A 16,203-nucleotide genomic window follows, 5' to 3' on the forward strand; every position below is an offset into this window, starting at 1 on the left:
CTTAGCCCTAATCTTAACCTCAATCCTGACCCTTACTCTGACCCTAATCTTAACCCTAATCCTAACCTTCACCTCAACCCAAAAGCTAACCCTAACCCTCATCCTGGACCTACTCCCAACCATCATTAGTTTTTAACACGTTACTGAGAGTCTGAGTGTCATCAAACTTTTGCTGGTCAGTCAGTGCACAATAGGATACTAACCTTGAAGGGGGCTGTAGCAGTCGTGGGCTGGAAGTTAGGGAACCAGCCCTGTGACCGGAAGGTTGCCGGGTCGATCCCCTCGACTGACAGTCCATGACTGAAGTGCCCTTGAGCAAGACACCTAACCCCCAACTGCTCCCCGGCCGCTGCGGATAGGGCTGCCCACCCAAGTGTGCTCACTGCCCCCTAGTGTGTGTGTTCACTAGTGTGCATGTATTTGGGTGTTCCACTGCACGGATGGGTTAAATGCAGAGGTCTAATTTCACAGTGTTCAAGCGCAGTGAAAAACGGTTATAAATTCTAATTCTAGCCGGGGTCCAGACTGAGAGGGTGTAGTTAAATTTCTTTCATCTTCACCGCTTTGTACCGGCTGAATGATTGAATTAAAATGAATGCTCTAACACAGTGTTGCAGAGCTGTGGAACATATAAATATAAAGTTACATTCAACATCTTCCGAAAGTAGAATTAGAATAGAATTTACAACGAGTTGTCACTGTGTTTGCCCGGAGCGGTGGGCAGCATTTCTGAGAAAATTCTGAAAATAAGCTAGACAATCTTATAATAAAGTGCACAACCATCTCAAGGTGGAAAAAAGTTAGACATACCAGCTAAATTTAAGATCACTTCCCTTGACATGATGACATTTTTTGCAGTGAAGTTCTGCTCTGTTAACTTAAGATACCATTGGTGACCTGCCTGATTGCTTTCATTTCCACAGGGCAAGTACAATAAAAAAAATCCCACATAGGACTTGTTCAAGGAGCCTGCCCACCCATCAGGTTTCAGTACGTGTACATAATTTTGCTCCAGGCCTTGTGACGGGTTTTCCTATTCATGATAAAAGGAAACGAAACAAATCCACATGAATCAGAGCTGAGCGTCTCTTCAGGAGTTTCTCTCGTAGAACCAAGCGAGGAGGAGCGCCATGGAGGACTTTCCTCACCCCCTCACTGTGGAGGGTCCCTGGCCCTCAGCCTCCACCAAGACCCTCGATGCCAAGCTCCAGATCTACTTTCAGAGCAGGAGGAAGTCTCAGGGTGGGGACTGCGTGGTGAGGTTCTCCGAGCAGAGCCGCACCGCTACGGTTCACTTCAGATCGGCTGAAAGTGAGTAAACTCGCCCATTGAAAACTGCATTTCAGTCAGGTTGCCAGTGTCTTTATGTGGGTCTGTATGTCATTATGTGGGCTTATATGTCCAGGCTCCCATCCACATCTGCACAAATGTGAATGTTTAGATGTTGCTGATGGATGTTCTTCTATAGTTTGACTCAACAGCAATATCCCAGCATTTTAAACTACTATTCTTCATTGCCAGCCCGAGATCAGGTTCTCTCTAAGGGAGATCACTGTGTAACTATTGAAAACCAGCTGGTGAGGCTGAAGGTGTTCAAACCTGGTGATGAAGAGAGACAGGCAGAAGAGCCCAGTGGAGCAGTAAGTGGACAAAACTCTCTGTATTTTGTGATTGATTATAAGAAGCTGAAGCACCTTTCCAGCAACCATCTTGACAAAACCGCTGGATTCATAATACAGAGTGAATAACTTTTGAGTGAATTAATTTTGCTCATTTTGACCACATGATTGTCTTTGCAGTTTTAAAGTCACCAGATTATACAAACGCTGCCCCTCCCGTACAGTATGGCCTGGAGGGACGGCCGTTATCGGTTATGACTCAGAAGTACTTTTGTGTTGAATACCACAGCGACCGTTGATCAGGTTCATCCAATGTGTGTGTTTTTTAGGCTGAAACAAAAAGTGGTGTGGCAGCTGATGTCCTGCAACCAGGTTTGCACCCACAAAAAACCCCCAAAAACCCAACCAAAAATAACAAACAAACAAACCAAAATACAAAGCATCTACAGAGCAATGTTATATCTATCAAGATAGATAAAGAACTGAATATTTACTTTGCTCTTCCAGTTCCGACTGGGCCGAGGACTTTAAGTGTGAGAGTGGACAATATACCTGCTGATGCTGTCACTGACGAGCGCCTTCTGAATGTGTACTTTGGGAGCTGTGGCGGTGCAATAAAGACAATCAGAACAATACCAGAGGAGCAAGTTGCTGTCATCACCTTCCAGTCAATGGATGGTATGATCACTTAATACACACACACGATTGTCCTCTAGCTCTTTGGATTTTGTTTTGGATTAATAAGAGATTAACTGAATAGTTAGTGACAGCGACAATTAAAATCATGTAATAGAAGAAACCCAGATAGCAGGTAGAAATTGGGTTAACCAACATTGGGAAGAAAATAAGGGGTTGCTGTCGGAACAAAACCTCGCATCTCCATTGTTGTTGTTTTTTCTGTATTTGACATCATTTGAAAGTGCCTGTTGCTCTTTACATTGTGTGGAAATGTCATGATGAATGGACCAAAAGAAATGGCACAAAATGACTTGGGAATACGTCTGGTTCCGTTGACTTACATTAAAAGTAAAGGTTTTTTTTCCTTCTCCTGCAAAGTTACCACTTTGGAGATACAAGGTTTTGTTCCAACACCAACAACATGCTGGAAGCACACAGGGTTTATTTATTGTGCTTTTATCTCCTGTTTTTCCAATGCCTGAAGATGTTTGAAGTTCTTTGGTCCAGAAAGAGTCAGACAGTATAACATTTTCGACTTCAGGCTAATAGTGGACATGTCCCAGCACTATGGCTACTTAATAGATCAGACTGCCTCACCAGCACCAAAGTGACACGATTACATTGCTGGGAAAATTGGTGGGGTGAGTGATAGAAGCCCAGCAAGTATTTCCTGATGAGTTTGAGCCTTGCTCTCCCACATTAAGAGAAAGAAACTTAACCTTAAACTGAACAGCCAGTTACAAGACACCCACATGCACAGCTTAAAAATGTTTCTATCCTGACAAATAAAAATCATTTCTTTTTTATATACAAACCTCATTTCTGGAAAAGTCGAGCTTTTTTAATACAATTCAGTGAAAACAAGAATCTGTGAAAAGTTTATAGAATATTCAACATACACTATTTCAAAACATTTCACAATAAGCAGGTTAATTAGTAGCAGGTGAACATATCATGACTTGGGCATAAAAGGAGCGTCCACTAAAGACAAGCAAAGCAAAGTTGGGTTGTGACTCATCACTTTGTGCCAAACCTCGTAAGAAGGAACATTTCTCAATGCAAGATTACAAGAAACTTGCCATTTACCATACATAATAATGTGAAAAGATTCAGGGAATCTGGAGAAATCTCAATTCATTTAGGGTAAGGCTGGAAACCACTGGTGAATATGTGTGACCTCTTGGGTTCAATTGGACCTTGGATTGGGTCCAATGCTGCATCATGCAAGGAGAAAGAATTTATGTATGGCTATGCAGAAACACTGCTGAGTTCTCTGGGCCCAAGCTCATCTCAGATGGCCCAAAAGATGCGCACTGTTGTCAGATGAGTCCAGCTTGTTATAGGGCAAAACAGACATCAAGTTGTTTGTGCCAAAGCCAGAAACGAACAACAACATTTGACAACACTATAATACTGTAACACTACATGACCTTTGCTTGCTCTGTGTTTGTTGTAAGTGGATGGCTATAGCGCTTAAGTCAGACTAACTCTGCTTAATAAAAGCTACAAAGAGATTATCTACTGTGTGTCAATTTGACCAAATAGCCAATTTCTCAAACATTTTCTCTCTGTTCCTCCTCTAAAAGTAAAAAGATGACTTCCCATGGGGACCATGCCCTCAGACCCCACTAATATAGGCTGAGGCCCCCTATCCACGAATCTCTAGTGACACCCCAGTTATCAAATATCATTTTATGTCAATCCCATGCTGCTTCACACAGCACATTAAAAGTTCTGTTGCATCGTGACTTGTAGAATTAAATCATGTATCATTTTTCTCTCTGATATTAAACACACACTCACCAGCTATTTTATTAGGTACCTTGCTAGTAAAAGGCTGGACCCCCTTTTGCCTTCAGAACTGCCTTAATTCTTCATGGCACACTTTCAACAAGGTGTTGGAAACGTTCCTCAGAGATTCTGGTTGGTTATTTGAGTTCCTGTTGCCTTTCTTTCATCTGGAACCAGTCTGCCCGTTCTCCTCTGACCTCTCACATCAACAAGGCATTTTCGTCCACACAACTGACCGCTCACTGGATATTTCCTCTTTTTCGGACCGTTCTCTGTAAACCCTAGAGATGGTTGTGGGTGATGCCTAAATGCATTGAGTTACAGCCATGTGATTGGCTGATTAGCTATTTGTGTTAAAAAGCAACTGTACCTAATAAAGTGGCCGGTGAGTGTAAACATCAGTTTGTCTCCACATTTCAGCTGTACAGAGGATTCTGGACAGAACTGATCACATTCTATGCAGGATGCCAGTCAGTGTACAGCCATATGGTGAGACTTTTATTCTATCCTTTATGACACCTGTAGAGATCAGTGGAAAACATTTGTCCTGTGTCATGAAAGTGTTCTTCTTCATGATGTTCTTTCCTCTGGTTTTGCCTTCAGTTGAACCTGATGAGAGTCAGAGGGACCCACCTGAGGAATGTCCCAAGTCCAGTGCTGTGGTCCTGGAGAATGTGCCACAGACGTTTTCCAGAGAAGCTCTTCTGCTTTTAGTGGAGAACATCAGTGGTCATTCTGAAAAAGAGTTTTCCCTGGAGATAATAAGGGAATTAGGGAGAGCTGTTGTGACCTTTAATGACCCTAATGGTATGTCCTCGACTAGCAGTGTATTGGTATCAAACAATTATTGTTGTCTCTTCAAAAAGGGAAAACAATGTCCCTTATTTTACCTAAATTGTTAAGGTAACTTAATAATTTTCTTTTTCCAGTTTCTGAGAAGTTCCTTGTGGAGAGCAGGAGTAATACAATATTCCAGCAGTGTTCTCTATCGGGTCGGGCTCTGGAAAAAAGTAGAAGCGTTAAAGTGGAAAACGTGCCAGCTGAGGCCTCTAAAGAACTGCTATACCTTTACTTTGAAAGGTGGGGTGGACAAGTGAAGGATATCATCACAAGTCCTGAAGAGCAAGCTGCCATCATCACCTTTCATGGTCAAGAGGGTAAAAAGTTTCCCCTTTAAATTATATGGAGACCAGCTGGAGATGTACCTGTTCAATTATCAGTAAATATATTCAATACATAATTAATAACGAGCTGCATCAATCAGTCTTCCCTCATACTACCACCATGTTGATGGCATGGTCTAAATTCACAAAAACAAGAATGAAATGGGGTCAAGCTGGCTACAATAAGCATTTGCAAGCAGTGATATGTGCCAAAGAGGTCTTGCTAAGTATTAACGTACTAGGCTATCCAAATATTTGCACATTGCAAATTTTTTTTTTTTGCATTCTTTTTCTATTTTTTAAGTTCATCAAACAGAAACAAGCTGTACGCAAACCATTTCAGTAAAAAAAAAAATGTATAGTTCACTTCAGAGGTTTCTTCAGGTTTTCCTATTTTAACTTCAACAATCAACAGCATATATAACTTGGCCATATTTCTTGCATACAACTTTACATGTGTGTCATCTCTTTTTCAGCCATGGAAAAAATTCTGGGGAAAGAACACCGTATTAGCGATACTGTAGTTACTGTCTACCCATATTACATGTCTTTGGCTACCGCCTTGTATGGCAAAGACAGACCAACATGGACGCTGCCCAAACCTTTCACAGAGAAGATCAGTCCTGCTATCAGAGAATTCCTCAATAAGAAGGGGCTAATATCCTCCATCTGTCAAGAAATGGACTCATTGTTCTGCCATTTGAACATGGACAAAGCTGAAGTCCAGCTCAGTCCTCTTCCCACACTGCTGAAACAGAAGGGTATAACCAAGAAGCACATAGACGACTGGAGGCAAAATGCCACAGATGGCTTTAGAAAAATACTCTCCAACTACGCTGTTTTTGAGTATGCGGTAATCCCCTCTGTTTGGTCTACAGTAGAGAAGGACATCCGGTCAGCTGTGGAAGACAAAGCTGTCATGATGTTGGATGACAATGTTCTGACAGTGGCAGGACTTGCTGAGGACATTAATCTGCTGAAGCCACACGTGGAAGATATTTTACAGAGAGCATTAAATCAATTGGAAAGGGACCAGAACAGTGTCTCAGACAGCATAGAGATGCTCCCTGCCATGTTCTCATTTCTTATGCAAGGAGGACTTCAACAAAATGCTGCAGCTAAATATCCAGAGCTGAAGCTCATATACAAAAAAGACACCAATCAGTTAACATTGCATGGCCTTTCTGTGGAAACAGTTGACATCAAAAATTGGATCCTTGAGAGGAGACTGAATATGAGACAGAAGATTCTGAACATGGACCCTTCATTATTGGAGTTCCTGAGATCAGTGGACTGTGAGGAGATGTCAGGAAACCAGTTCATATCCAAGGGAATCAGTGCAGTCTACAGCATTGAAAATGAGGATGTTGTGTTGACTGCAAGCTCAGACAGATCACTGACTGAGGCAGAGAAAACTCTTACAGCAGAGCTTACATCCAGTACCCTCTCTTTAGAGGATTTAAGTGTGCTTGAAAAGCCAGCATGGCGCTCTCTCAATGACCAACTGAGTGAAACATACAACTCTATGAAAAAAACTGTCATGATAAAACCCTCAAAACAAGGACTTGAGGTTTGTGGCTTTAAGGGCTCAGTCTCTGAGGTCTTCAAGACCTTAGAGAAATTTATTCATATGAACTCAACAATCGAGGAAGTGCTTCACGTCAAGTCATGCGCTGTGGTGAAGTTCATAAATGAGAAAAAGTCCCCAGTTTGGAAGAAACATGTAAAGCCTGATGAGGTGACAGTTCATTTTGACCCCAAACGACCCTTGATCCGACTGTCTGGAGAGCGTATGTATGTCCAGCCAGCAGTGCAGTTATTTGAGAAAATTGCAGAAACTCTCCAAACTGATTGGCTGACGATTAAAAAGGCTGGTGCTAAAAAGTACTTCCGGGAGCAGGGAAGCATGTTCTTGATGATGATGAAGGAACATAGATTTGTGGTCGTTCTTGAGGATGATGCTATGCTGAATGAGGACACAGAGAACTACGATAATGCTAAAGTGGAAGATTTAGGACAGTCATTCTCTGAGGTCCAGATGCCTGGTCAGGTCCATAAGTTCAAAGTAGGTGCAAAGTTGGTGGAACATTTTGAAGTTCCACCAAGGGTTCATGAATCACAGAGTTACAGAGCAAATGAATCTGTGAAGTTTGAAGGAGTGACAAAAAGACAAAACATAAAGCCACTGTCTGGAACACAAGCTGATGTCCTGGACAGGCCGGGGTTCCTTGAAACTCAATCCACACAAGAGGGACTCAGAATCTTTCTGAAGAAAAGCAATATCCAGGATGCCCTCGTAAGTGAACATACAGATATACACTTTTACTCTTTATAGCTTATTAAAATTCTTTCTTTTAATTAATAATGCTCCAGCAGTCAGTATGAATAATCCTGGCCTTTAATGATTATCTTTACTTTTTACCCCTGCAGTCGGATGTGATTGTCAACACCATCTCAGAAGATGTGAACCTCAGCAAAGGTGCTGTCTCCAAAGCACTCCTGCAGGCTGCTGGTCCTCAACTGCAGGCAGAAGCTAGTTCTAGAACTGAATCTTCATGTCTAAGTTATGGAAGCATTTTGGCCACTGATGGCTACAATTTAAATTGTCAAAAGGTCTTCCATACAGTTTGTCCATTTTGGAATGGAGGAGCTGGTTCAGAAGCTAAGGTGATTTTGAGAGATGTTAAACAATATTAGGACATATTGAATATCCAGATATGTTCTGTGCAATATACAGATTATGATAATATGTATTTCCACCCCAACAGACATTGAAACAAATCTTTAGTGACTGCCTTAAAAAAGCAGAACACCAGAAAATGGCTTCAGTTTCCTTCCCGGCCATCGGAACAGGGAATCTTGGCTTTCCTAAAGACTTGGTGTCCGACATTCTGCTGAGAGAGATTCATGAATTTAGTGCCAAAGTCAGGCCTCAGTACCTTAAAGAAGTGACTGTGGTTGTGCACCCTTCAGACAACGAGACTGTACAGGTACTAGATAAAAGGTCGTCATAAGTTCAATCGCATGTCTGAAAGTGTGCCAATGGCAAAGAATCCAGAAGTTAAAAATTCAATGGGTGTTATTTTGATGCTTCTGGTTTGTAATGCTTTTTGCCCTTTAGAGTTTCATAAAGAGCTTCAGGAGTCCAATCACAAAAGGAGGACACGCCATTCAAGAACAATCACCTGAAATGGCATCTGTTGCCAGATCCTCGCATCCTCCTGGTAGGTTTTCCTTTTGAATCAACTCAAACTCAAACTGCTTTGAGCTGTTAAGTAATCTCAAACCACCTCATGCAGTACTCACATTGCTATTAATTACCATTTGTCTCTAATGTAAAAATGATGATAAGCCTGTCAACCAAATTTTAAGTACGTCAAACAAATACTAGAAAAAAACATGATGACAATTCCTTGCGCTATGTACCAGGACTCTTTGGAGTGGTTTCCACTCCCACTCTCGGAGTGCACACGGTGCAGGTGGGACATGTGACCCTGGAGGTGTCGTCAGGAGACATCACCAAAGAGAAAAGCGACGCCATCGTTAACTCCTCTAACAGTTCGTTCTCTTTGAAATCAGGTAGGATTGTCTTCCAGCGTAGAATGTTTTATTTGACAGACGCTAATTTGGAAGTATATTTTAATGTGCAAAAGCAGAGATGATAAAAGTAAATACATTTCTATTCATACACATATATTTAAATAATATTAAGATTTACTTTTAGGTTGAAATTTTACGACTCCAACGACTCCAACCACAGGTGCTTTCCTGCTGGTGTGGATTTCCTTCCTCTTAACAATGTATGAAACAAGATACAATTTAACACTGAGATGTATGCGTTCCTTCATACGATGTGCATTGTTTATATTTTGAATTTTAATGATTACACGAAAACCTGTGCACCAGAAATATCCTGTGTATTTATTTATTTATTTTGATTAATCATTTTTTGGTGCAAGGCAAAAAAATCAAATTCACTTTTTACTTTTTATTTACAGAAATATTAGATTTTTTTTATTACTTTTTAATGTAAATTTGTGTTTGTGTGTAATCTGGTCTAATGCAGGAGTCTCCAAGGCCATTTTAGCTGCTGCTGGACCAGCAGTGGAACAGGAATGTGCAGAGATTGGTCTGTAAACCCTTTGGGTTTCTTATAAAATCATTTTATAAAATGATATCCTTTACGTTATGAGTTTTTGCTTACCGTTTTATTATTGTTTTAATTTACATGGCATTTTTTCCATAGTAAGTGCATCACAACCGAAGGAAATGATTGTGACCTCTGGAGGTCAGCTCCCATGCAGTCACATAATCCACATCATAGGCAGAAACACTCCTGCAGCCATCAAGGATGCTGTTTACTCTGTTTTAAAGTTGTGTGAGGCTCAGAAGTTCTCCTCGGTTGCTTTTCCGACTCTTGGCACAGGTACGGCACAGTGTGATCAGAACCGTCTCACCGTTTCTTAGCATTAAGTACTTGTATGGAGAGCTGCGATGGTTTAGTGGTCAATTTTCTTGGTGTGTCAATGATCAGGTCAAGACGGGGCAAGTCCTTCTGCTGTTGCTGATTCCATGATTGATGCCGTGATCGACTTTGTGAAGAAGAAAAAAGGGTCTCAGTTACAGAGTGTGAAGTTCCTGATATTCCAGACATCAATGGTGTCAGATTTCCACCAGAGCATGCTGAGGAGGCAGCAGAAGGGCGTGGAGGAGGACACCACTGTGCTTGGCTGGTTAAAAGGTGGGTGGATAAATTCAGCGAATAAAAAGTCAGCAAATGACCACACAATTAAGACGTCAAATGAACAAGAATTTACACCAAAAAACCTAGTTGGACTTGAATTAGGTTTACCAGTTAAAATTTACACTCACTGGCCATTTTATTTCTGTTGCATCATGACTTGTAGACATAAAATCATTTATCATTTTTCTCTCTGGTGTTAAACACACACTCACCAGCCACTTTATTAAGTACACCTTGCTAGTAAAAGGCTGGACCCCCTTTTGCCTTCAGAACTGCCTTAATTCTTCTTGTCAGACTTTCAACACGGTGTTGTAAACGTTCCTCAGAGATTCTGGTTGGTTATTTGAGTTCCTGTTGCCTTTCTATCATCTGGAACCAGTCTGCCCATTCTCCTCTGACCTCTCACATCAACAAGGCATTTTCATCCACACAACTGACCGCTCACTGGATATTTCCTCTTTTTCGGACCGTTCTCTGTAAACCCTAGAGATGGTTGTGTGTGAAAATCCCAGCAGATCAGTAGTTTCTGAAATACTCAGACCAGCCCGTCTGGCACCAACAACCACGCCACGTTCAAATTCCCTTAAATCCCCTTTCTTCCCCGTTCTGATGCTCGGTCTGCACTTCAGCAAGTCGTCTTGACCACCTCTCCAGGCCTAAATGCACTGAGTTGTGGCCGTGTGATTGGCTGATTAGCTATTAGTGTTAACAAGCAACTGAACCTAATGTACCTAATAAAGTGGCTGGTGTGTGTACATGGTTATCAATGATATCAGTGATTTTATTCTCAGTGTTTTGGGAATTTGGGAAATTATGTACCAAAACGTCCAACAGACAAATCTCTTACAGATTGCTTTATGCAGTCTCCCCTGTGGAAAATATATCATTTCTTAGACATGATAAACATAACTTATTTGTTTTCCTTTTCATTTTATGAAACGCTGGGAAAAGACAAATTTGACTCTATGGCCAGCTACATTACGGGCAACAGTGCAGAAGCCAGTCGACAATTCCCTTCTGTACACGAGGACTTTGTGATGGCGAGTGAGGAGTTTGAGCCGGCGGTCTTTCAGCTGTGTGCAGAGTCCCAGCGGGACCTCAATGAAGCCCGAGAACTGATCAACAGCTTCATCATCAAAGAGCAGATGAGTTCATCCATCCGGGACTCCGTCATCAACAGTTTCACCAGAGAAGACGCAGAGATGCTGACTAACCTGCAGAGGGAGCTCACGGTCAGCATCCAGCTTAATAAGAACGGTCCCGAGCCGGTTATCACCGTGGAGGGCCTGACCCGAGACGTGGTCAAGGTAGAGGGCACCATCCGGGACATGATCCGCAAAGTGGAGAAGAACGAAGCCCGAAAACGCGAAGCCTTCATGATCAGCAGCTTGGTAGAGTGGCAGTATCTGGACAGCACAAATAATCTCGTACCCTTTGATATCTACACTAACTATGACCTGGAGGAGGCTTTTGGGAAAAAACAACCTCGCGTAAAGATCAAGATCAACAACGAGGAGGTTGAGGCTGATTTAACCCTAAGAGTGGCTTATTCAAGAAGCAGAAGGATTGAATTGAAGAGGGTTGACCTGAAAGGTAAGAGGCTTGATATGATTATTGAAACCTTCAGCTATAACCTTCCATTTCAGCTTATATGCTCTATTGTACTGCACATCTGTATTACCCTTGCAGTGTACACTCAAACATAAATCGGCCACTGTACAGAGCCATCGAAAAAACATGGGTGAAAAAGAAACTTTCTTTTTTCAAATTTATCATCTTGTAATTATTATCTCAAGATAAAGTTCTGGAAGTGTTTTTTTTGACATGCAGCATATTCCCTAAAAACACTTGGCATGCATTTAGATTGAAAAACAATATCTTGGAAATATTTGTGTAGCCCTTCATCTGAAACAATCTGAGTTTAAAACATTTCAAATGGGGCTCTGATACAATATAATGATGTCTGTTGGCAAGAACTGAAACAATGTCTTAGTATTTGAGACCAAGTTCAAAATAAGGTGCTATATAGTGGTCAGTTTCCAGTCAAGGAAACAACTGAAAACTGGACAATGGGCCTGGGGAGTGGAAACCTGTGTGAATGGCATATTGAAGCCATCTACAGGACAGAGTGTGTAATGCACTTAGGTTTTCCCTTCATTTCTTGACATAATTATTCTCCCTAAAAAGTATCTCAAGATTATGACCTTGAGGTAATTAATTTGAGTAAAAAACAGGTTATTTCAGGTTATTCTTAAGCCTCGTGACCTTTCAGGGTTTCCGTATTTAAACGATGCCATAGAAGAACAGCTTTTGTTTTCCTGAAGAATTGTTCTTTAAACTTATTGAGAAAAGCAGTTCCTCTTTGAAATTCAAATAACCTTTTTGTGCCACCCTTCACTGGTATACCCTTGTTTCTTTTCCAGACCAGCCCTCAGTGGCTCTGCCCGGTCACTGGGAGAAAATGAAAGATGACAAGTTTGTTACACGGGTCCAAATTAAACAAGGCAGCCAGGAACACGAGGATGTGGAGACGGAGTTCAGGAAAACTGGGCTGGCCAATGAAATTCTTAACGTAAGATTATTAAGAAAGGTTGCTCTATGCATGTGTTTTACCCATGATATAAAACTCTCATACAGCAGCTTGAAGTCTTTTATTGGTTGTATCTGTTGTGAAATGTAAGATAGAGCCAAACAACCCTCACAGCTCAAGCATTATTTCCAAGAGATATTGCTATAGTAAGCTTAACAATCACTATTTGTTTTTATACAAATTCAATTCTGGCCCCGTGTTATAGTGTGGTGGGAGCAAGTAATACAGGGGATCTTGGGGGATCCAGGACCTCCTAATTAAATGAAATTAATTAAAGGTAAAGGTCATTGTTTAGCTGCTTCACCCACAATCAGCTTCTGTCTTTGGTGTTCTTAACTAAATGGAGCCGCAGCACTGCCGGTGGGGCTGTAGCAGAATGGCTCACCCAGTTGGTCCTTCATAGACTAGAAACTGCAACTAGTGGCAGTCCAGTCCAGGGGTCAGCAGCATGCAAATCCACAGCTGAATCAGATCAGTAGGTAATAATAAAATAATCCTCCTCTACAGTAAAATAAAGCTCTGCTGATCCTTCAACACAGTTTAACAGTAAATGGTCTTAAACGCTGGAGTTAATGTAGAACTGCTGATTCACCCTTTAACCCTGAAGATCAGCGCAGACGGCTGGTCACCATAGCAACACAGACGACAGTATCACCCAGCTAGTAGCTTATGAAACGGAAAAGAGAGAGATTTAAAACGAACATCGTTAATTTGGAGACGAATGGATTTATTAGTGTTCCTAAGCACTCCAGCTTTTTTCCTGATATGTTTAATCTGCAAAGAGAAACTGTCAAACACTAAAAAGTCGTGAAGCTGATGTTGGTTTCTTATTCGCTAGCTTGTGTTTGAATTTTTCCATTCCATCTTACATGGTGCAGCAGTTACATTCTGGTCCCTTGGGCAACATTTAAGGTGGAATGGGAAAATTTGAAGGAGAAGCTGGTGAATGAGAAATGACTTCAGCCTCATAAAAACTTGAACATTGACATTCACAACAGTTTATAAGAAACTGCTTTACTTTTGATGAAATGTTTCCTGCCGGAGATGCAAGAAAAGCGGCTACAGCTAAAGCTTAAAGCAGAGTGAAGTAAGTCTGTGTAAGTCAGCACATATTTACAGCCAAGATGGTAAAATGAACATAAAATGTTGTTCCTCACAAAGTGGTTTGATTTTTGGTTGAAAGAACAAAACAGGGTCTTTTAACATTTGGGTTGCGACCCCTGCTCTAGTCAAAGGTTTCTTTAAAAACTGACATGATAACTGTACATGCAAAATATTGATTTAATGACTGACTGAACTTCATGTGGTACAAAATAAAGCGGACAAATTTCAGAGTGTTTTGTATTGTGTGATGTTCTTAGATCGAGAGAGTCCAGAACAGCACTCTGTGGAAGAACTACAAGATTAAGAAGAAGCACTTTGAAGAAAAGAACAAGCACAAGAACAATGAGAAGAGGCTGTTCCACGGCACCGGCCCTGATAACATAGACAAGATCAACCACCATGGCTTCAACAGGAGCTATGCTGGCACGCATGGTATAGTCCAGCTATAATAACATTGGGCCTCCTTCACCAACCGTTCTTAGTTAAAACATTCTTCTTAAAACTCAGGAAGTTTAACAAAGATTGCCTTAAACTAGTATTTTCTTATTTGAGGTTTGTTCTTAGGCAAGAACAGAATCTACACAAGGGCACAAAGGTGTGAACAAGTCTGCACTTTATGAACACGTCAGGAATCTGAAGTAGACTTTTTCTTAGGATCTTTCTCAAGAGCACATTTAAGGAATAAATTAGGACAATATTAGTGAATGAAGCCCATTGTCTACAAATTTGTCATATGTTTTTAGAGTTTTTACTAGAAATTAGTTTCTGCAATATGTCATGTGTCTTGTTTTCTTTTTTTTTTGTCTGAAGGTGCCATGTTTGGGAATGGCGTGTATTTTGCTGTTGACCCAGGTTACTCAGCCAGGGGATACTCCAAGCCAGACAAACAAGGTCATAAGCGCATGTATCTGGCCAGAGTGCTGGTTGGTGACTACACCAAAGGAAGAGGTGGTCTAATTTCCCCTCCAGCCAAGAGCTCTACAGCCACAGATTTATACGACAGCGTCACTGATAATCAACAAAACCCGAGCATGTTTGTGATTTTCCATGACGTGCAGGCGTATCCGGAATACCTGATCACCTTTCAGTAGATCTTTTTAATCAGCAGTTGTGGACTAATTATGATTATCCATGTTTCCATTTTCTGTTATGTTCTCATTCTTATGGATTATGTTGAATTAGTTGCTGTAATGGATAGAACTATTAGGTGTGGGGATACGCTAATAGATCAGAAGATATTAATACATAATGAAACAAATACATTTAAAATACTGCACTAATAAAATAGCTTTCTAATGTTTATCAATTAAGACCTACTTTGTTTATGGTGTCATATTATATTCTACAGATTTTAATGGTTATTAAGGCAACAATATTGCTGTTTTATATGAAATACTCATGATTGACATCAAAAATGTTTCCTCCTTATGTCACTGTATCGTTGGAAAAATAAACAGGTTATTATAGATCTGTTTTTTTCATACTGAAATATGTCTGTTTAGAGATCCAGTGGGACGTCAAGGCTTGTTGACCTTCAATATTTATTCACATATACTACGTGTTTACTTCCAAAATAATAGAAAATACAGTTCAACTGTAAGTGCTTACTCGTGTATGTTGCTGATGTTAGAACAAAACCTTGTATTGTTGTTTATCAGATAGTGAAGATGATGAAGGAATCTCCGCTGACACTGTCTTGCATGTATATAAAAAGGTTTATTACAAAGAATATATAGGCCAGTTGTTTTTGTGAAAGTAAGGCACAACATATGGTACTTTAAATGATCTCATCTGTCTAGAACTGAGAGAAAGAGAGAGCGAGGGGCCCAACTACTGTGGGACCTTGAACTTTGGACCTGGGCCCCCTCAACTTAAATGTTCCAGACCCATAACATTGGTTTCCATATAGAGCCCCCGACACCACAGTATCTTCAAAATGGTAATTTTACATGAGAAAGAAAAAACCTACTTTACTTTTAATGTAAGTGGAACCAGAATTTGTTCCAAGTAATTTTGGGCCGTTTCTTTTTCACATTATAAACAATGTGAAGGTCGTTGGGCATTTTCTTTAAGTATGTGGAAAAGGTGAAAAATGAAAATGGAGATATGTAATGGAGATAGGATTTGTTCTGACAGCACTGATATGCTATAATTGATATGATTCTAACTGATTTATGACAATATACTGTAATGCTAAATCTATTAATTCTAGAGAGAGGAAAGATGTTGCATTCCAGTTAGGGCTATAAAAACATCAAGTCAACAGCGTCCTGTGGGTGGCGTCCTGTGACCACTGATGAAGGACTAGAGGATGACCAACAAAAACTGTGCAGCAGCAGATGAGCTGTCGTCTCTGACTTTACATCTACAAGGTGGACCGACAAGGTAGGAGTGTCTAATAGAGTGGACAGTGAGTGGAACAACACACACTAACACACTAACACACCACCACCACCTCAGTGTTACTGCAGGACTGAGAACAATCCACCACCCAAATAGTACCTGCTCTGTGAG

The 16,203-nt window shown here is 40.8% G+C and overlaps 1 protein-coding gene across 1 annotated transcript; it reads left to right on the plus strand.

Annotated features, from left to right (window-relative positions):
• The first annotated feature begins 1,130 nt into the window (after positions 1-1,130).
• On the plus strand, positions 1,131-15,074 carry LOC108444565 (protein mono-ADP-ribosyltransferase PARP14-like). The gene is given in 16 exon segments (XM_037547426.1): positions 1,131-1,311; positions 1,522-1,740; positions 4,692-4,895; positions 5,018-5,245; positions 5,728-7,547; positions 7,682-7,918; positions 8,020-8,250; positions 8,252-8,327; positions 8,681-8,830; positions 9,318-9,380; positions 9,498-9,677; positions 9,786-9,992; positions 10,947-11,588; positions 12,419-12,567; positions 13,947-14,121; positions 14,500-15,074. Coding segments are annotated over 16 exon segments (5,043 nt in total). The 3' UTR covers positions 14,781-15,074.
• Positions 15,075-16,203: the final 1,129 nt, after the last annotated feature.

Source organism: Pygocentrus nattereri, chromosome 18 (assembly GCF_015220715.1).
Source record: "Pygocentrus nattereri isolate fPygNat1 chromosome 18, fPygNat1.pri, whole genome shotgun sequence".
In the NCBI taxonomy this organism is placed as follows: Eukaryota; Metazoa; Chordata; class Actinopteri; order Characiformes; family Serrasalmidae; genus Pygocentrus; species Pygocentrus nattereri.